We start from the raw sequence: 21,300 nt of genomic DNA, 5'->3' as shown, positions 1-21,300 counted from the left end.
GTTTTCTTTTTCCTTTAACACTGTTCGCATTGAAGTCTGTGAACTATCGACCTGCTTCAGTGTCTCTCACTCCGCACTTGGGCCGTTATCCGCACCTGGTGACCCCGGGTGACCGGAGATGAGGAGCCTGGGGCCGGTGTGCAGCCAGGACCTGAGGAGCAGCCCCTTGAGAGAGCTAAAAAGAATAATTACATCTTGACGTTGTATGTTTCTAATATTTATGGTACTCAGTGCTGAGTGTTCCAAATACTTCCGTCACTCAGAGCTGCATCCACAATATTTACGGTACTCAATGCAGAGTGTTGACAATATTTACAGTACTAAGTGTTGTGTGTCCACAATATTTACTCATTGCCGTGTGTTCAGAATACTTATGGTACAGAGCGCTCTAATCCACAATACTTGCGATACTCATTATGGTGAGTTCCACTATATTGACAGGATTCATCACTGTGATGGTATTTCATGATATTTCTGTGCCCGACCGGCCGACAATTTACGATACCGGAACTGTATTCCACAACATTTACGGTACCCAATGCCGTTAATATTGTGGACGACAAACCGGCCGGTGTTGTGGTGGCATCAGATGCGGATGGTCCCGAGTTCCAATCCGGCCGGCACTTTGTAGCTTTCTATCCGTACTAGGCTGGGTTGAAACACCAGTCAAACGCTACAGAAACGGGGGGAAATGCTGCCCGATGCGCCGCTAGGCACGAAAAGGAACAACATCGGGGAGTTATGTCGCAGCTGTTTAAAACTGGTCAAGCCGCACTTGGAGTATTGTGTTCATTCCTGCTCGCCCAGTATCGGAAGGATTTGAAGAGGGTGCAGAAGATGTTCATCAGGATGCTGCCTGGACTGGAGGGGATGAGGTTGTTTTCTCTGGAGTAGCGGAGGCTGAGGGGAGGTTTTAATGAAACTTTTCATGATACTTTTAACGGCACAGAAGGCAGTAGGCAGACAGTGTCTTCCTACAGGGTAGAGAAGTCAAATACGAGAAGGTATAGTTTTAAAGTGAAAGAGGACAATAGACAATAGGTGCAGGAGTAGGCCTTTCGGCCCTTCGAACCAGCACCGCGATTCAATGTGATCATGGCTGATCATCCACAATCAGTACCAAAACTGAATACAATACTCCAGGTGTGGTCTCATCAGGGCCCCGTGTAACTGCAGGAGGACCTCTTTGCTCCTACACTCAACTCCCTTTGTTATGAAGGCCAACATGCCATTAGCTTTTCTCACTCCCTGCTATACCTGCATGCTTCCTTTCAGTGACTGGTGAACAAGGACACGTAGATCTCGTTGTACTTCCCCTTTTCCTAACTTGACACCATTCAGATAGTAATCTGCCTTCCTGTTCGTTGCCAAAGTGGATAACCTCACAGTTATCCACATTAAACTGCATCTGCCATACATCTGCCCATTCACCCAACCTGTCCAAGTCACCCTGCATTCTCCTAACATCCTCCTCATATTTTACACTGCCACCCAGTTTTGTGTCATCTGCAAATTTGCTTATGTTACTTTTAATCCCTTCATCTAAATCATTAATGTATATTGTAAATAGCTGCAGTCCCAGCACCGAGCCTTGTGGTACCCCACTAGTCACTGCCTGCCATTCTGAATAAGACCCGTTAATCCCTACTCATTGTTTCCTGTCAACCAATTTTCTATTCATGTTAGTACCCTACCCCCAATACCATGTGCTCTAATTTTGCCCAATAATCTCCTATGTGGGACCTTATCAAAGGCTTTCTGAAAGTCCAGGTATTCTACATCCATTGGCTCTCCCTTGTCCATTTTCATAGTTCCATCCTCAAAAAATTCTAGAAGATTAGTCAAGCATGGTTTCCCCTTTGTAAATCCATGCTGACTCAGACCAATCCTGTTACTGCTATCCAAATGTGCCGCTATTTCATCTTTTATAATTGACTCCAGCATCTTCCCCACCACTGATGTCAGGCTAACTGATCCATAATTCCCTGTTTTCTCTCCCCCTCCTTTCTTAAAAAATGGGATAAGATTAGCTATCCTCTAATCCTCAGGAACTGATCCTGAATCTATAGTACATTGGAAAATGATTACCAGTGTATCCACGATTTCTAGAGCCACCTCCTTAAGTACCCTGGGATGCAGACCATCCGGCCCTGGGGATTTATCAGCCTTCAGTCCCATTCTGTCTACACAACACCATTTTCTGCCTAATGTGAATTTCCTTCAGTTCCTCCATTGCCCTCGGTCCTCTGGCCACTATTACATCTGGGAGATTGTCTGTGTCTTCCCTAGTGAAGACAGATCCAAAGTACCTGTTCAACTTGTCTGCCATTTCCTTGTTCCCCATAATAAATTCACCCGTTCTGCCTTCAAGGGCCCAACTTTGGTCTTAACTAATTTTTTCCTCCACAAGCTCCCTTTCTTGGGGTCCAGTACCAATCTGATTTTCCCAGTCTACCTGAATGTTGAAATCCCCCATTACAACCGTAGCATTACCTTTGCGACATGCTAATTTTAGCTCTTGATTCAACTTGCACCCTATGTCCAGGCTACTATTTGGAGGCCTGTTGATAACTCCCAATAAGGTCATTTTGCCCTTACAATTTCTCAGCTCAATCCAAACTGATTCTACATCTCCTGTTTCTATATCACCCCTCGCAAGGGACTGAATTTCATTCCTCAGCAGCAGAGCCGCCTCACCCCGTCTGCCCACCTGTCAGTCCTTTCGATAGGACGTATACCCTTGAATATTCATTTCCCAGCCCTGGTCCTCTTGCAGCCATCATACTTGCCAATTTCCACCTGAGCCTCAAGCTCATCTGCTTTATTTCTTACTTTGAAGGAGATACTCAGGCAAGCCTTTTTTTCACACGAAGGGTTGGTGTCTGGAAAAAGCTGCCAGGGGTTGTGACGGGGCAGATATGATGGCAACAGTGAAGAAACCTTCAGGGAGACGTGTGAACAGACAGGGAGTGCAGCGATACGCACCATGCACGGGAATTGGTCGATTGGTGTCATGGTCGGCACTAACATGATGGGCCGAAGGGACTGTTCCTTTGCTGAACAACAGTGAACTACTGAGCCACCAGCCAGACATCAGTGGGGGTTAAAAAGCAGGAATCTGAAACGAAAGGTGGGGTTGTATAGCGGTGTTAAAAGAGAGATAGGATTGAACAGGGTCAGCGAGGAGTCACAGCGATACAGCCCGGCTACAGGACCTTCGGTCCCACCAATACATGCCGACCACAGTGCCACCAGCTAATCACGGTTTCCTCCATTCGGCGCATATTCCTCAACCCCTGCACCTCTACATATCGATCCAAGCGCTTCGAAAATGATACTAATGTTCCTGCCTCAACCACTTCCTCTGGCAGCTCGTTCCAGTTACTCACCGTCATCTGTGTGAAGAATTTGTCCCTCGGATCCCCTTTAAATGTTTCCTCTCTTACTCTAAACCCGTGCCCTTTAGCTTTCAATCGTCCTACCCAGTTACCGCCCGCCTTATCGATGCCTATCATCACTTCTATAAATTCGCCCTCCATCTCCTCCGTTCCAAGGAATGAAAACCCAGCCTGTCCAACCTCCCCCTGTAACTCAGCCGTTCCAGTCCCGGCAATGTCTCGATAATCTTCCCTGTACTCTTTCCGGTCTAACCACGGTACAATTTCACTGTCCCAATAGTGATCATCTTTAGCGCGGGCTGTTTATAATGTTTACGGTATTGGCGCTCACGTGACAGTAGCACTGCGATTGACCCGGTCAATATTTACGGCTTTTGTTGCCCCGTGTCCCTGATATTTACGGTAGCCACTCTAACTTGTGAACGGCACTATTTTCACAATGTTTATGGTACCCGGTTCATTATATTTATAGCGTTTGGTGTGACATCATCAGTGTTTCCGCTATTTCCTGCTCTTCAATTATGATATTTACAACCAACAGTGCTCTGTGTCCACAATATTTGCAGAATTCAGTGTGAGAGGACACGGTGTGGCTCGTTGCAATATTCGTGGTGTATTACTGTTTGTTTAGAGCATTTACAGTATTTTGTGAGGTTACTTCCCAGTCTTTATGGTACTTCATGCAGTGAGGTCGCAATATTTATGGTATTCGGTAAGCTGGCTCACCATTATGATATTTAGTATGACACCAGTACCATAATTCTGGTATAAATACTCAGAGACCACTTTATTCCGTTCCTCCTTTGCATAATAAAGTGGTGACTGGGTGTCCTTTCGTGGTCTGCTGGTGCTGTGTGTTCAGGGATGCTCTTCTGCACACACTGTTACAACACACGTTTATCTGAGTGACTGTCACCTTCACGTCAGCTTGAAGCAGCCTGGCCATTCTCCTGTGACCTCTCTCATTTCACCCACAGAAATGCCACTTGCTGGATGATATTTTTCTGTTTTGCTTTTCACTCCATTCTCTGTAAACTCCAGAGACTGTTGTGCATGTAAATCTGAGGAGATGAGCAGCTTCTGAGATACTCAAACCACCCCTTCTGGCACCAACAATCTGTCAAAATCACTTAGATCACATTTCTTTCCCATTTTGAGATTTGTTCTGGGTGACATCTGAACCTCTTGACCATGCTTTTATGCATTGAGTTGCATAAACCCTTTATCACCGCAGCTTGCTCACAATATTTACGGTCCAGGGCATTTCTCTTCCAATATTTACATTTCATATCGCATGTGCTCAATATTTATTGTGTTGTGTTCACAATCTTCACAGTAGCTGGTGCAGAAGGTCCATAATATTTTGACAGTGAGACTGGTTAGATCCCACAACACCAAGTTCAGGGACAGTTAATCCCCTGCAACCATCAACTCCTGAATCAGCGTGGACAACTTCACTCTCCTCCACACTGAGCTGATTCTGTGAGCTACAGACTCACTTTCAATGACTCTTTACAACTCCTTTAGTCAGGATTATTTTTTTAATTGTACAGTGTGTCTTCTTTTGCACTTTGGTTGTTTGCAGTCTCCACACACAGCATTTCCTAAACTCTATGGTATTTCTCTTTTTCCATAAATGTCTGCAAAGAAATGGATCTCAAGGTGCTCTGTGGTAACATACAGCACATTAATAAATTCACCTGCAACTTCGGACTTTGGTTCACAATATTTACGGTATTCAGAGGGGCTGGTTCAGTGTTTGCAGTTTTCAGAGGGACTGGTTTGCAACATGTCCCGTATCTGAGGCTGATTAACAATACGCTTGTCACTGATATTTATTATACTGGTTTATGTGTGTTCACACAATATTTTCAGTATCTGGGGCAAGTTTTTATGGTAATTCATGATAAGGACTGCTGACAGGTCACTGACCTGATTAGACTGGCTGAGATGGGGAGTTTTTATTGACTTATTGAGGCACAGAGTGGAATAGGCCCTTCTGCCCCTTAAAGCCACACCACCCAGCACCCCCGATTTAACCCTCGACTGATCACAGGAAAACTTACAACTAGCAATTCACCTACCTGCTAGGGCTTTGGCCTGTGGGAGGAAACCCACACGTTCATGGGGAGAACATGCAAACTCCTCAGAGACAGCTCTGGGAATTGAACCCAGGTCGCTGGTACTGTAAAGCCTTGTGCCACTGGGGGAGGGAGGATATTCAGAGCTTCGAGAGGAGAGGGCGTGCTGAGAGTGGGTGAGAACACAGATGAGAGATTATAATGTGGAGATGTTTGGAGACATCCACTAAAGCACAGAACAGAGAGCAAAGTATTTGTTAAACTGTGGGAGATTGGTTAGTGTTGATGTTCAAAAGGATCTGGAAAGAGTTAGTCTGTACAACGCTGTGCCCTGGGAGTGTGAGTGACTGGGGGTGTGAGTGTGAGTGGGAGTGAGAGTGTTTGTGAGAGAGAGAGAGTGTGCTCTGCCCATCTCTATCCCATCCCCCTTACCCAAACCTCCAACCCACCCCCACCCCCAAGAGAGGAAAATGCCACTGTCCCGTCAGATGGAGACTGATGCCACGGTGGGCTCCGAGGGCACCTCCAGTCTCGCCATCTCCCCCACTCCGAGCTGCTGGTAACGATCCCTCGCCAGCCTGCTGGGTTGCAGCATCACCTCCTCCAGCTGGGGGAAGAGCTGGAAGAGAGGAGACAACGTCCCGTCACATCCTGGGAGCAGATTCGGACTCACGTTCCCCTCTGTTGGCATTCCCGGTCATCCTATCACAATCACAATGTATCTCCTGATAATACTCCCAGGAATTCGAGCTCGGGGTTTCGGAGAGGGGGAGGGGTGTAGGGGCAAGAGGGAGTTCATGGAGATAGGAGGGGTGTAGGAGCAAGAGGGAGTTCATGGAGACAGGGAGGGGTGTAGGGGCCAGGTGGGATCATGGAGACAGGGAGGGGTGTAGGGGCCAGAGGGGGATCATGGAGATAGGGAGGGGTGTAGGGGCGAGAGGGAGTTCATGGAGATAGGGAGGGGTGTAGGGGGCGTGTCAGATCATGGAAACGGGGAGGGACGTAGTGGCCAGAGGGGATCATGGAGATGGGGAGGGGTGTAGGGACTAGAGGGATGTCACAGAGACACAGAGGGGTGTTGGGGCAGAGGGGTCTATATTCTTATCTTGAAGACAATACCACTGTTTGTATTTTGAAGAGATTTGGTATCTCACCAAAGACTCAACAGTTTTTTTAATAGATGTATGGTGGAGAACATTCTGACTGGCTGCATCACTACCTGTTATGGTGGATCACAAGAGGCAGCAGAGGGCTGTAACCTCAGCCAGCTCCACTCCACCATGGCAGAACCGTCCCTTCCACTGAGTACATTGTCAAGAGAGTGAGCCTCAAGAGGGAAGGGTAGGAGTGGCAGGGGATGGGATGCAGAGAGGGTGAAGACCTGCTCCCTTCCCCCTCCCCACTCAGTATGAGCACAATTACTTGTTCCCTCCCCTAGTGAATTCTCCACCCCCCCACTCTCACCCCCGTTACCTTGGTCAAGGACCCGAACATGGGCATGAGGGTGGAAGTGATGAATGCTCTCTGTGTGTGATATTTCCACACCCGGTCCCGGTCCATGAAGGGCGACACTGGTAAACCCTCCGACTTCTCCCGGTCTCCCTGGAACAGGTCCAACTGCACCAGCCGTGATAGAGACCGAACCTCCCCTGACAGCGAGGCATCCCTTCCCTCCTCACCACTCCTCCCACAGCGCTCCCTCCTCACCACTCCTCCCACAGCGCTCCCTCCTCACCACTCCTCCCACAGCGCTCCCTCCTGACCACTCCTCCCACAGCACTCCCTCCTGACCACTCCTCCCACAGCACTCCCTCCTGACCACTCCTCCCACAGCACTCCCTCCTGACCACTACACCCACAGCACTCCCTCCTGACCACTACACCCACAGCGCTCCCTCCTGACCACTCCTCCCACAGCGCTCCCTCCTGACCACTCCTCCCACAGCGCTCCCCCCTCACCACTCCTCCCACAGCGCTCCCTCCTCACCACACCTCCCACAGTACTCCCTCCTCATTCCCCTCCCACAGTGCTCCTTCATTCCCCTTCCATAACACTCCCTCCTCATTCCCCTCCCACAGTGCTCCCTCATTCCCCTCCCACAGCGCTCCCTCTTCATTCCCCTACAACGCTCCCTCCTCATTCCCCTCCCATAACGCTCCCTCCTCACCACCACTATTCTGAAGCTTCCTCTTGACCACAACTCTCCCATCCCTCTGCCCTCCCACGACACTCTCCTCCCCACTGCCCCTTACTGAGTGCGACACTCCCTCCTCACAGCGAGGTGTTCCTGCCTCACTCTTTCCCGCCACCACCCACCTGCATGAAGTACTCCTGTAACAAACAGTCGAGCCAGGGCTCAGAGACCTGGGTGGGCCGCACCTCGTTGGAGGTGTCGCAGCATTTGATCAGTACTTGTTCCAGCTGTCGACAGGGAGGACGAGGGTGTTAGTGAGCTGCGGAGAAGGAGGAAGTCGACAAGTCGCGGGTAGCCCATTCCCACCCCTCTGCCCAACTTGTTAACACAGTGATGTCTGGCCCCAGACAGTCCCTCATCGTCAAACCTTCCCGCCACACCGCTGGGGAAGGTAAAGCTTCCTCGAGAGACACGTCCCACCAGGCTCAAACAGATTCCACCCTTCAGATATCAGACTCTTGAGTAGACCTCTTGTACGATGAATGGACTCGACCTCACAATCCAGGTCAAGGCCGTGCACCTTATTGTCTACCTGCACGGCACTCTCCTTGTAGCTGTGACACTCTATTCTGCGTTCGGTTATTGTCTGACCTTATTCCAGCTGAATGCACTGTGTAATGATCTGATCTGTATGAACAGTGTGCGTTTCACTGTATCTCTGTATGTGACAATAATGAACCTATTCCAATTAACAAGAACATTGAGTGTGTATCCCCATCTCCATCACTGCCTATGACCCCTACATTCCCTGTCTCCATGTCACCCCCTTCCCTGTCGCTGGATTCTACACCCCTCCCCGTCCCTGTGGCCCACTCCCTCCCTTACACCCCTCCCCGTCTCTGTGGCCCACTTCCTCCCTTACACCCCTCCCTGTCTCTGTGATTCCTTCCAGTTCAAACACACTCCTGGTCTCTGTGAGCCCTCTAACCCTGACACACCTTTCCATCTCTGCCACTCCTTCCACCCTCCAGTTCCTCTACCCATCCCATCTTTATGAGCCCCTCTGACCCCTACACCCCTCGCTGTCTTTGTGCCCCCCTCCTCTCTGCCTTCAGCTGTCCAGAGTGCCCTGGGGTCTCGGTACTGACCAGTCGGACGTGTTCCTGGTTCTGGTCGTCGAACACGTCGAGGCATTGTGCAAACGCATCCATGATGTCCCCGTGCCTCGCCATGTCTGTGGCCAAGATCAGCTCCATCATCCCCTGGGGGCAAGGGAGAAGGTCAGAGCCCCTCTCGTATACAAACACGGGGCTCACCCCCCACCCCCCCACCCACCAGCTCTCCCTGTAACAGAGCATTCGGACTGGTTGCATTGCCACCCGGTGTGGAGGCTCCAACACATGGATCACAAGAGGCTGCAGAGGGTCGTAGACACAGCCGAATCCATCATGGACACAACCACCCCCCACCGTCACGGACACAACCCCCCCCCCTCCAACGTCACTGACACAACCCTCCCCACCGTAATGGAAACAACCCTCCCCCACCATCACTGACACAACCCCCCACCACCATCGTCACGGACACAACCCTCCCCACCATCACAGACACAACCCTCCCCACCATCAGGGACACATTCATAATGCAATGCCTCAAGAAGACACATCCATCATTGAGGACCCTCGCCAGCCAGGACATGCCATCTTCCCATTTCTGCTATCAGAGAGCAAGTACAGGGACCTGAAGTCCCATACTTTTCAATTCAGAAACATCTTCATCCCCTCTGCCATCAGTCTATAAACACGACCTCATTTGCAGTCTTTATTTGTTATTTATAGTCATTTTCTGTGTTGTGTGTACAGAAAGTAAATTTCATGACATTTCAGTGACAATAACCCTGATTCTGAGTTTGGTGAGGCCACCTTTAGAGTGTTGGGTACAGTGTTGGTCACCGTGTTGTTGGGAAGATGTTCTCGAGCAGAACTTTCCTCCATCTTCTCCAGCTTCATGATATCCTTCCTATAGCTGGACGACCAGAAATGCACTCAAACCTCCAAGTGTGGTCTCCCCAATGACTTCTACAGCTGTAACATAATGTCCCATCTCCTGTGCCATTGCTACCTTGTCAGACCAATTTTTGTAGCAAGCCTTGTCTGGTTCTTCCTTGTCTACGGCCTGTTGGTTTTCAGGGTTTGGACTATTTCAGTATCTTTGGAGGATCAGCCACTCCCTGAAATATCCTGCGATGTCTGTGGAAATCTGGATCGTCCTTACCCCCTCCCATCCCCCTCCCGAGAGCTTCCCACCCCGTAATCTTTGAAGTGACCTTTTTCCCATTTCCTGCGGCCCCCTCCCGCATTTCCCTTTGTCGGTGTCGCCACCTCTCCTCCCCTACCCCGCCAACCCCTGCAGAATGTCTCACCTTCCGGATCTCCTCCGAGACTCCCGACTCTGTGCCAGCGAAGATGTCACAGTTGGGCTCTGAGAGTATCTGGAAGGCCACGGTGCAGTGGTGCTGTTCCAGGGGGGAGCGGTTTCCGTAGCGATGTGCGAGATCAGTCTGAGCATTGACCTGGTATCTATTTGGGGGTGGTGTGGGGTGGGGGGGCAAGAGTCCAACCCTTAGACTGAGAGTGGGGACAGTCATCAGCGGCATCTCTCCTCCGCAGCGAGCTCGGCATCACGTTAAGTGTCAATTATCGGGATGATGGGATTGTTGGCTTTGTGGCCACGTTTGCAGACTGTACGAAGATAGGTGGAGGAGCACGTACTGTTGAGGAAGCAGGGTGACTGCAGAAGGACTTAGACAGATTAGGAGAATGGGCAAAGAAATACCAGATGGAAGAGTGTAGCATTGTGCACAGCCGTATATTCTGGTAGAAGAAATAAGGGCACAGACGAATTTCGAAATTGGGAGCGAATTCAGCAACTGGAGGTGCAAAGGGACTTTGGAATCCTTGTGAGGGTTCTGTGAAGGTCAACTTGCAGGTTGAGTCGGAAGTAAGGAAGGCAATCGGAATATTAGCATTCATTTTCAGCGAACTAGACTATAAAAGCAATGAGGGAATGCTGAGGTTTTATAAAACATTGGCCAGACTGCACTTGGAGCGCTGTGAGCAGTTTTGGGCCCTTTAGCTACGGAAGGATAAGCCGCCACTGGAGAGGTTCCAGAGGAGGTTTATGAGAATGATTCTGAGAATGAAAAGGTTGATGTTTGAGGAGCATTTGGTGTGCTCACTGGAGCTGTTGTTGGGAGACGGGGGAGTCGGGATCAAGGCCGGCGTTGGAGTGGGAATACCAGCTCGGAGTGACCCTGGGGCCGGGCACTCAGACTCACGTGTTGTTGAGCCCGGGGTGATCCAGGTCGTGGCAGACAGCGCAGGTCATCAGGATCAAGATCTCGATGGGTTTCAGCCGGGCCTGAGATGACGAGGGAGGACGGGGTCAGTGTACGTCTGGGCTGACACCTCCCCCTTTCCCACCAGAACACGTCACCCAACTGGAGCTCTCTGCCCCCAACATCTCTCCAACAGCTCCAAATCAGGGGGGAGTGTGAGGAGGGAGTGCTGTGGGAGGGACAGTGAGGAGGGAGTGTGGTGGAGGGGTGGTGAGGAGGAAGGGGCAATGAGGAGGGTGTGGTGGGGAGGGAGTGCTACTTCGCAGGAGTGAACTTGACCGAAGTGATCGTTACAGAGGGCTAGTACAGACAGGATGGTCAGAACGTGCTCCCATACACCCACCTGCAGCTCACACAGTTGGATCATGCCATGCATCATCTGGGTGACGCAGAAGGAGTGGCGGAAGTTGTGGAACGGATTCTCCCTGTAGTTCTCCTGGACGCTCAGCTCTGGCACAGAGAGAGGGTGCAGACAGTTACAGATCCTTCGGTCCATCAGGTTCCTGCTGGTTCTCCGGCCTCATGCTTGTCCGGTCCCTCCATCAGGGCTGTGTATCCTCCCCTCCTCAGCCCCTAACTACCCTCCCTCTGTCCAACATCAACGAGCCCCCAGTGGGATCGGGATGGGAGCGGTTTGTGGTGGGATCAGGGGAGGATCCCTCTGTTCCGTCACTGGGTTCAACCTCATCGAACAGAACCAATTAACCCCTCCCCATCTCCCATCCCTGTAACCCCCTTCAACCCCATTAGTCCCTCCATCTCTGTCAGCCCCGCTGGCCTCTGCACCCCTTCCCATCTCTGTGACCCCCTCCGGCACGCATCGCCATCCCATCTCAGTAGGTGTGGAAGGGTAAGGGGAAGGATGCAGATGAAGAGGTGGGGAAGAAGAAAGAGAGAAAAATAGAGGGAGAGGCATGAGATGGAAAAATTGAGAGATCAGAGAATAGATATATAATAATCGAGAACCCTGCCCCACTCCCCTAACTCTTTCACAGAGAGATGGATGGGAAAAGGAGAGAGGGAGAGAGATGAATCAGGAGAAAGATGAGGAGTGAGATGAGGGAGGTGTAGCAGACAGGGAGGGGCATTAGCCAGGTAGACAGGAAGGGTTTGGGATGGGGATTATGGCTGAATGGTTCCTGGGAGGGGTGGATGAGGAGAGGATACCTACCAGCCATCGCTTCAGAGTGATGGCATTGATGTTAAACTGGTTGACCAGGCCCAGACTGTGGAACATGTACTCGATACAACTCAGCATCTGTGGGGAGAGCAGAAACACATCCAGATCCAGACCCCCATCCCACCTCCAATCTTCCCTCTTCTCCCCAGTCCTCCTCCTCCCCAACATAACCCACCGGGGCTGGAGCTGACATTTCCTGGGGGAAGCTGTTGTGGTCTGGGACTCTCTGCTTGAAAGGGGGTGGGGAGGAATGGTGTGAGAGCAGATCTGAGGATGCAAACGAGAGGCAGTGAGAGAGAGAGAGAGAGAGAGAGAGAGAGAGAGAGAGAGGATGTAGCAAAGTTGAGAAATTGTAGAGAATGAGATGCAGGGAATGAGAGAATGGAAAGAGATTTAAGAAACTGAATTGACAAGAAAGAGAGAGACAGGAAATGAAGAGAGAGTGATGAATATTTGGGAGAAAGTGAGCAAGTGACTGAAGCAATAGATGGAGAGAGGGTGGGAGGGAAGGGAGAGAGAGCTGCAGTGAGTGAGGGAATTGGGGAGGGGTAGGGAGATAGAGAGCACAACAGAATTAAAAAAGAGAAAGAGAAGGAGGTAGAGAGAAACTGATGAAAACGAGTGATTGGGGAGATGGGTGAGAGAAAGACAGGATTGAGTGACTGGGGAGAGAGGTTTTGTGCATTTGAGAGACTGGGGAAAAAGGGAGATGGCAGGTTGTGTGCATTTGACGGACTGAGGGGGGGGGGAGAGATGTCATGGGTTGTGCTGAGAGACTGGGGAAGAGAGGTGACAGGTTGTGTACATTTGAGAGACTGGGGCAGGGAGAGGTGACAGGTTGTGTACATTTGAGAGACTGGGGAAGAGAGGTGACAGGTTGTGTACATTTGAGAGACTGGGGCAGGGAGGGGTAACAGGTTGTGTACAATTGAGAGACTGGGGCAGAGAGGGGTGACTGGTTGTGTACATTTGAGAGACTGGGGAAGAGAGGTGACAGATTGTGTGCATTTGAGAGACGGGAAGAGAGGCGACAGGTTGTGTACATTTGAGAGACTGGGGAAGAGAGGTGACAGGTTGTGTACATTTGAGAGACTGGGGAAGAGAGGTGACAGGTTGTGTACATTTGAGAGACTGGGGAAGAGAGGTGACAGGTTGTGTACATTTGAGGGACTGGGGAAGAGAGGTGACAGGTTGTGTACATTTGAGGGACTGGGGAAGAGAGGTGACAGGTTGTGTACATTTGAGAGACTGGGGAAGAGAGGTGACTGGTTGTGTACATTTGAGAGACTGGGGAAGAGAGGTGACAGGTTGTGTACATTTGAGAGACTGGGGAAGAGAGGTGACAGGTTGTGTACATTTGAGAGACTGGGGAAGAGAGGTGACAGGTTGTGTACATTTCATAGATTGGGACAGGGAGAGGTGACAGCAGAATGAAAGACCACACCCATCCTGGACATTTCCCCTTTCATCGGACAGAAGGTACAAAACCCTGAAAGCATACACCACCAAGCTCAAGGACAATTTCTATCTTATGATTTTCAGACTCTAGAATGGAGATTTATGTGATAAGATGGACTTTTGAGCTCACAATCTCCCTCGTTATGATCTTGCACTTTATCATATTCCTGCACTGCACTCTTTTGGTAGCTTCTGCACTTTATTCTGCGTTGCTATTGTTTTGCCTCGATCCGGCTCAATGCACTGTGTAGTGATCTGATCTGTATGAACCGTATGCAACGCAAGCTTTTCACTGTATCTCAGTGCACGTGACAATAACAAGCCAATAAAAATTCCAAGCAGAGTTGGCCAAGTACAATAACATTGTGTTCAAACAGGCAATCCCCCATGGAGTGGGACTCGATGAGGAACTGCACCTCATGGCCCGGTGATGGACTCTTGCTGTTCTCAGAAGCTCCGCCTCTGAAATTACCGATGCCTACCTCGTTGGGGGCCCACTGCCAGATGTCGAAGGTTGGCTTCTTCAGTGCCTCGATGGTCTCTGGAGAGAGGGTGTACTGGCAGGGAGAGGCACAAGGAGGAACAGGAGGTCAGTGTATGAGGGCAACATCTCCACGTCAGAGCCACATGCGTGTCTTAAACCTCCGCCCCACCAAACCACACACCCCACCCCTGGCCTGGCGCCTCTTCACAGAAACACATACCTATGTCTATGCAGTCAGAAACACCGCTCAGTAAGATCTCATAAACAGCATTCTGGGACCCCAGAGAGAAACACTCCCCCACCCATCCCAGACTCCCCATGTGCGGCTGTGGGACTTTAACACGCACAGACCGGGCCTTGGATTAACGTCTCGTCTGGAGAAAGTGTGAGCTTTCCCCCTCAGTGCCCCTCCTGCAGCGCGTTTCACTCTCCTAACCACCCCTCCCACAGCCCACGCTCCCTCCTCACAGCCCCTCCACAGTGTTGCGATCCCCACTCAGTGAGGGGCGGGCTGGCAGGAAGAGCAGTTCACAGAAACAGAGAGGGGTATAGGAGCTGGAGGGGTTACAAAGACCGGGACGTGTGTGGGGGCTGGAAGGGGTATAGAGATGGGGAGGGGTGGAGGGGTAGGAGAGTTTACATAGACAAGGAGGGTACTGGCCTCCCCCTCACCCTCGGCCACTGGCCCACCACGGCTGCAGTGTGCAGCGTCTACAGAACACTCTGCTGTTAGTCGCCCGGGCGACTCGGACAGTATCTACGTCCGCACCTCTTACTACCCAGAAGGATGAGGGCAGCTTTATGTCTGTGGGGACAGTTTGCCCCCTCCTCTACTCCCACTCGGAAATCTGTGTGCCATTCCTTCACCGTCGCCGGGTCTGAACCCTGGGACTCCCTCTCTCCCCACAGTACCGTGGTCTGCGGAGGTTCGAAGGGGCGACTCAGCCCCACCTTTGAGGGAGGCGACAGGGAGCCGATAAATGCTGATCTGTCCCAAAGAGAGGGAAGAATTCACCCTGAGGACATGGATCGGACGGAGGCTGGCCTCTTGTGTACCTCCTACCTCTTGGCAAGCTCTTCCCGCAGCCTCTCGATCTCCCCCTGACACTTGGCGATCTCGGCTCTCCTCCCGCTCTCCACTGCAACACAATCCAAGCCATTCCCGATTAACCGCCTCGTCTTCCGGGTCCGTGGGATCCTGGGATCAGCCTGTGCTGAGGACACCCACGGGGGAGGGCAACGGGGGAGCGATCGAACCGGAGCGTCGGCGTGTGGGCTGACCCGATCCGCCATTCGGTCACGGCTGATTTACTATCCCTCTGAACCCCGTTCTCTCGCCTTCCCCCATAACCTTTAACACCCTTCCTAATCACGAAATTACTAATCGCAAATGTTGTGAAGAAAGATGTTGCAAAGTCACGAATCAAAAGGTTGAGCCTGGTGGGACTGGTGCTCTGAGCTGCGCGTGTTTCAGTGCAAGGAGTGTTGTAGGAAAGGCGGCCGAGCTTAAGGCACGGATCAGCACGGGGAATTATGACATTTTAGCCATCTTTGAGATTTGGTTGTGGGGGGAGAGGCAGGGCTGGCAGCTCAGTATTTCGGGGATCCATTGTTTTAGACGAGTCAGACTGACCGGGGGGGTGGGGGGGGGGCATTACTGGTCAGGGAAAATGCCGCGGCAGTGATCAGTCAGAACAGACTGGAATGTTCGTCCACGGAGACTTTATGGGTAGAACTGAGGAATAAGAAAGTTATGACCACTTTAATGGGATTATATAGAATATAGAATAGTACAGCACAGTACAGGCCCTTCGGCCCACAATGTTGTGCTGACCCTTAAACCCTGCCTCCCATATAACGCCACCTTAAATTCCTCCATATACCTATCTAGTAGTCTCTTTAATTTCACTAGTAGTGTATCTGCCTCCGTCACCGACCACTCAACAGTCCCTGGGATTCAGAAGAGCAAATTTGTAGTCAGATCGCAGACTGTTGCAAAAAACACAAGGTTCTGTGGATTTATCCACCACAATTTGCTTCAGACAGCAAACAGCTCCTCCCCTGTAATCTGTGTCGGACCCATTACCTTGCCTCGGCATTGCCTCTCACCTGTATTCTCCATCTACTGACTGGGGCTCCCATACTGTGAAAAGGGCTGGATGGGAAAGAGTTAGTCAAGAACGTTGCCTTAAATCCCAACAAAAGAGAGTGCAATAATAGATCTCCGATTAGGGAATGCAACAGGGTAGGTGACAGAAGTTTGTGTAGGGGACCAGTTTGCAACTAGTGATCATACTGCCATTGGTTTCCAGATTTTTATGGAAAAGGGTAGGTTTGAGATTCTAAATTGGAGATGGTATCAGAAAGGATCTGGCATGTATAGATTGGGACAGGTTATTTTCTGGGAAAGGTGTACTTGGTAAGGGGGAGGACTTCAACTTTCATGAGTACAAAGCTTGTATGTGACTGTAACAATAAAAGGCAAGGATAACAGGTTTAAAGAACATTGATTTTCAGAGATATTGAGACCCACTTTGAGATATCAAACTCTGGTTTAAATATACCCAATGACTTGGTGTTCACCACCAAGCGTGGCAATAAATTCCACAAAACAGAGGCACTGTCATGCCTGTTTCTGATGACATGTGCTGGCCCCTACCCATCACTGTATTAAATGACTCCCCCCGCCCCAGTTCTGATAACTCTGTCCCCTCAATCGAGAGACATTCCCACGGGGGAAACTATCTCCCCTTCCCTGTCCCCTCAGGATCTGAGCAGGTTCAGTGAGTTCACCCACCGTCCTTCTAAACACCGGCCTTCATCAGTTAGGGCACTGAGTACTGGAGTCGGACGTAATGTTACAGAGGCACCAAACGTTGTTGAGGCTCCGCTTTGAATATTGTGTACCATTTTGGTCATCCCGTTATAGAAAAACTACCGTTAAGCTAGAAAGAAGGCAGACGTTTATGGGAATATTGCCGGGACTCAAAGCCTTGAGTGATAGGAACAGGCTGGGCAGATTAGGAAGTCATTCCTTTGTGCGTAGGAGACAGAAGGGTGAAATTATAGAGGTGTAGAAAATCATGAGGTGTGTAATTACGATGAATCTCTTCGCCAGGGTTAGAGAACCAAGAACTACAGCTGTGGTTCCCAACCTTTTTTATGCTATGGACCCCTACACTTAGCCGAGGCTCCATGGACCCCAGGGTTCAGAACCACTGGACCAGATGTTTGGGGTGAAAGGGGCGAGATTTAATAGGAACATGGGAGTGGTTTTTAAGAAGGCTTGTGGTGTGTTGGCCTTCATCAGTGGGGGACTGAGTTGGGTTCAAGAGCTGCAGGGTGATGTTGCTGCTCTGTGAGACTCTGGTTAGACCCCACTTGGAGAGCTGAGTTCAGTTCTGGTCACTTCTTTATAGGAAGAATGTGGAAATTTCAGAGAGGAAGCAGAGGAGATTTATCAGGATGTTGCCTGGATTAGAGAGCATGTCTTATGAGGAAAGGTTGAGAGAGCTCAAGCGTCTTTCAAAGGACAGGGACATGAACGAGGTAGTGAGGCAGAACAAGGGGGAGGAGGATAAGTAGGGAGGGGCAGGATGAGGAAGGAGGGGGTAGCTGCATGACATTTCTGTGGAAATGCCACGTTCCCCCTCCCCCAGTCACTGAGGAGGGGGATGGAGACCATGGTCGGAGGTGCAGGAGTGGACAAACATCACTCACCCTCCACCCATCTCTCCAAGACAGCCAGCTTATTCTGAATCTCACTCTCGATTTCGTCCACCCTCAGGGACCTGCAGAGGGGGAGGGAGGGAGGCAGTGAGGAGAGAGGGTATAGAGGGAATTTTCTGAGAATTTGGGGGGTGCGAGTGCAAAAAGATTAAGATTAAAGATTGGCTTTATTTGTCACATGTAACAACAAAACATTGATATGCACGGTGAAAGATGTCATTTTGAGTCAAAGACCTACACGGCCTGAAGATGTGGTGAGGGATGAGGGGAGGTTCAGGGAGAATACACAGAACAGAAGATGTTCTCTGACAGACCGTTCCAGATAATGAACCCCTCTCTGTGTAGGGATAATTTTAATGTCCTGTGTGAAAGTAATTACCCCTCAGATGGACTTTACCCCTCCACCCTCTGCCCCCTTGTTTTTGATACCCATACATGAAAAAAACATTAAAAATGAAAAACAATAACAAAATGCAGAATAAAGTGTTACAGTTGTGGAGGAAGTGCAGTGCAGGAAGACAAGGGCTACAATGAGGTAGATTGTGAGGTCAGGAGTCCATTTTATCATGCTTGGGGATCCATTAACAAGGTAAAACTGTCTCCCCTACTTGTTTCCCACAAATCCTATAGACCTCTGCTAGGTCACCCCCTCAGCTTCCACTGCTCCAGGGTAAACAGTCTCAGACTATCTGGTCTCTCCAGTCTCCTGATGTCCATGGAGTTGAGAGGGAAAATAAATCAGCCATGATGGGATAGCGGAGCAGAATTCTCTGTCTTGTGGTCTTGTGGGCCTGGCCACCAGAGGCAACGGGGACCGTCAGCGATGAAGGGGACAGAGAGCGCCGGTAATCACGTTCCCGCTTTCCGCTGTTCTCAATCCAGTACCTGGAGAGCTGGACGGTGACATCAGTGCAGAATTTCTGTAGGAGGACCTCTCTGTCTGTGAGTGAAATCAATAAATCAGCTTGTTATTGTCACAAGTGCCGAGGTACAGTGATGTTACATTCTGTCCACACAGATCGTTTCCTCACATCAGTGCATCGACATAGTGCAAGGGTAAAACAATAACAGTTACAATTGCCCAGGAAGTGCAGTCAGGCAGACGGCAAGGTACAAGGTAGATTGTGAGGTCAAGTGTCCATCTTATTGCACTAGGGGACTGTTCAATAATCTTATGACAGTGAGGTAGAAGTTGTCTTTGAGCCCGGTGGTACATGCTTTCAGGCTTTTGTATCTTCTGCCCGATGGGAGAGGGGAGGAGACAGAATGTCTGGGGATGGATGGGTCATGGATTATTCTGGCTGCTTTACCAAGGCAGAGGGAAGTGTACACAGAGTCCTTGGAAGGGAAGTTGGTGCCTGCGATGTGCGCACCTGTGTCCAACTCTCTGTAGCTCCTTGCGGTCACGGGCAGAGCAGTTGCCGTATCGAGCCCTGATGCACCGGGGCAGGAAGCTTTCCTTTACGCATTGATAAAAATCGTCAAGGTCAACAGTGGCATGTTGAATTTCTCAAAGCTCAGGAGGAAGTAGAGGTGTTCGTGAGCTGTCTTGTCCATGGGTGCACATGTCTGAACCAGGACTACGGCCCGAGAAGCGACGGGGATAGAGTGATGTGCAAAACGCCAGTGAGGGCCTGATCCAAGGAAGAATTTAACATCTAAAAATTGTTTACCTGAGGGCCCTGATGATGTAACAACAACCTTATATGGAGAACTATAAAACAAATATTTCATAATTAATATCTGTCACTTTGCTGAACACTGCCCCCACCGACTGAATCTCCTCCCACAGACACTCCCCACTCCCCATCACCAACTCCTCCCTCACCCACTGAATGCCCTCCCACAGCCTACAGACACTCTCCCCACAATGAATCTCCAGCCAGTCCACTGACAAACTCCATTACTGATAGTGAGGAGGGAGGGAACGTTGCGTGAGGGGCCGGATCAAACCCAGGCCTCTGGGATTAAATCTCGACTAAACCTGTCCATTGTTCACTCAATCATCTCCTCATTTCAAGGATATTCCCAAACATCCCGATCCCCTTGACCGTCGAATCCTACCTCTTGGGATTGGCTGGCATCTCAGGATCAATGGTCACCGGCGACCCCTCGTGGTCAAACAAGGACAGCGCGCCCCCTCTGGATAGGAAGAGAAGATCTGAGAACCAGAGGCAGACTCCGCCTCGGCTTTCCATAAAACTCCCTCCCACAGTACTCCCTCTTAGCGGTCGGTCCCACAGTGCTCCCTCCACACCCCGCCTCCCGTAGCGCTCCCCCCCTCACTACTTCTCCCCCAGCTCGGACCTCGGTGCTAAGACGTACGGATTCGAACGTGCCACCCTCTGACTGAGGAGCGGGGAGTTAGTCGCTGCGCCAAGCGGCCCGACTGACCTGAGAAGCCCAGCAGCGGCACACAAGAGGTCCCGGACGTCGGACGGACTGGATAAGCGGCTGAAGATCACCTGGAAGGGGGTGGGGGAGGGGGGAAGGGGGGAACAGAAGAGGATGGGGGAGGGGAGGAAGAGGAGAGAGGGATGAAGAGGGGAATGAGAGGAGAGAGTAAGGAATGGAGGAGGGTGAGGAAGAAAGGAGGGAAAGGGGAAGAATGGAGGAGAGGTAGGAAAAGAGGGGAGAGGAGCAGGGGAGAGGTGGAGGAAGGGAGGGGAAGAGGGGGAGAGGAGGAGGGAAGAGGCAGTCACGACTGTCATCTCTGTGCTGGTATGCCTCATCACCCATGGGGCGTGTTCTAGGGCTCAGTCCTGGGGAGGTGGGTGCATGGATACGGCAGAACCCCTGGAACTGCTTTTAGATCTCTGCCGAGTGTTCATTGGGTCATGGGGCCAAATCGCCGTTTCCTCTGCTTCTGTGTCAGGGTCATTCGGCTGAACGATCTCCCTCTCCCTCTCCCTCCGCTGCTCCTGTCTTCGAACAGGCTGGAGAGGGGGCGCACAGGTTTTTCTAAGTCCCAACCCACCACACCCCCTCCCCAGGCGTGAGGACATGGGGCTTAGTTATTCCAGCCTGAAATGCCTTGGTGCAGTTCAGGGAAATACATTCCCGGAGCTTGTGAGAGGACACGGGAGTGGTTTACCAGAATGTTTCCCAGGACGAGAGTGTTTGACTCTGGCAGGGAGACCAGAGGTGATTGGAAAGATCCCCTTGGAGCCAAGGATAACAGTACCACACTGGAAAAGGTTCTTCCACCCATCATATTGTGCCAAACTATTAAAACTAATGTCACCCAACTCCTTCTCCCCACATCTCTCCATTGTCCACATGTTCCTGCACCTGTCTAATTGACTATTAACCACCTCTGTCGTATCTGCCTCTACCAGGCGGCACATTCGAGACAAAGTCGCTGCTGTCCACTCCATACATACCACTTATCATATCGTACCCCTCTGTGAAGTCTCATTCCCCTTTGCTCCAAAGAGA

General features: G+C 50.8%; 1 protein-coding gene across 1 annotated transcript; it reads right to left on the bottom strand.

The window, feature by feature from the left end:
• Positions 1-3,749: 3,749 nt before the first annotated feature.
• Positions 3,750-15,337, bottom strand: LOC132385376 (high affinity cGMP-specific 3',5'-cyclic phosphodiesterase 9A-like; the record flags this gene model as incomplete). The annotated part of the gene is made up of 10 exons (XM_059957411.1): positions 3,750-6,098; positions 6,953-7,081; positions 7,797-7,901; positions 8,763-8,876; positions 10,037-10,193; positions 10,952-11,034; positions 11,355-11,459; positions 12,183-12,269; positions 14,132-14,206; positions 15,197-15,337. Coding segments are annotated over 10 exons (1,131 nt in total), but the record flags the coding sequence as incomplete, so codon positions are not given.
• Positions 15,338-21,300: the final 5,963 nt, after the last annotated feature.

Source organism: Hypanus sabinus (assembly GCF_030144855.1).
Source record: "Hypanus sabinus isolate sHypSab1 chromosome 1 unlocalized genomic scaffold, sHypSab1.hap1 SUPER_1_unloc_11, whole genome shotgun sequence".
In the NCBI taxonomy this organism is placed as follows: domain Eukaryota; kingdom Metazoa; phylum Chordata; class Chondrichthyes; order Myliobatiformes; family Dasyatidae; genus Hypanus; species Hypanus sabinus.
Note: the sequence above shows the minus strand (reverse complement) of the source record. Positions and strands in the feature narration are given on the sequence as shown.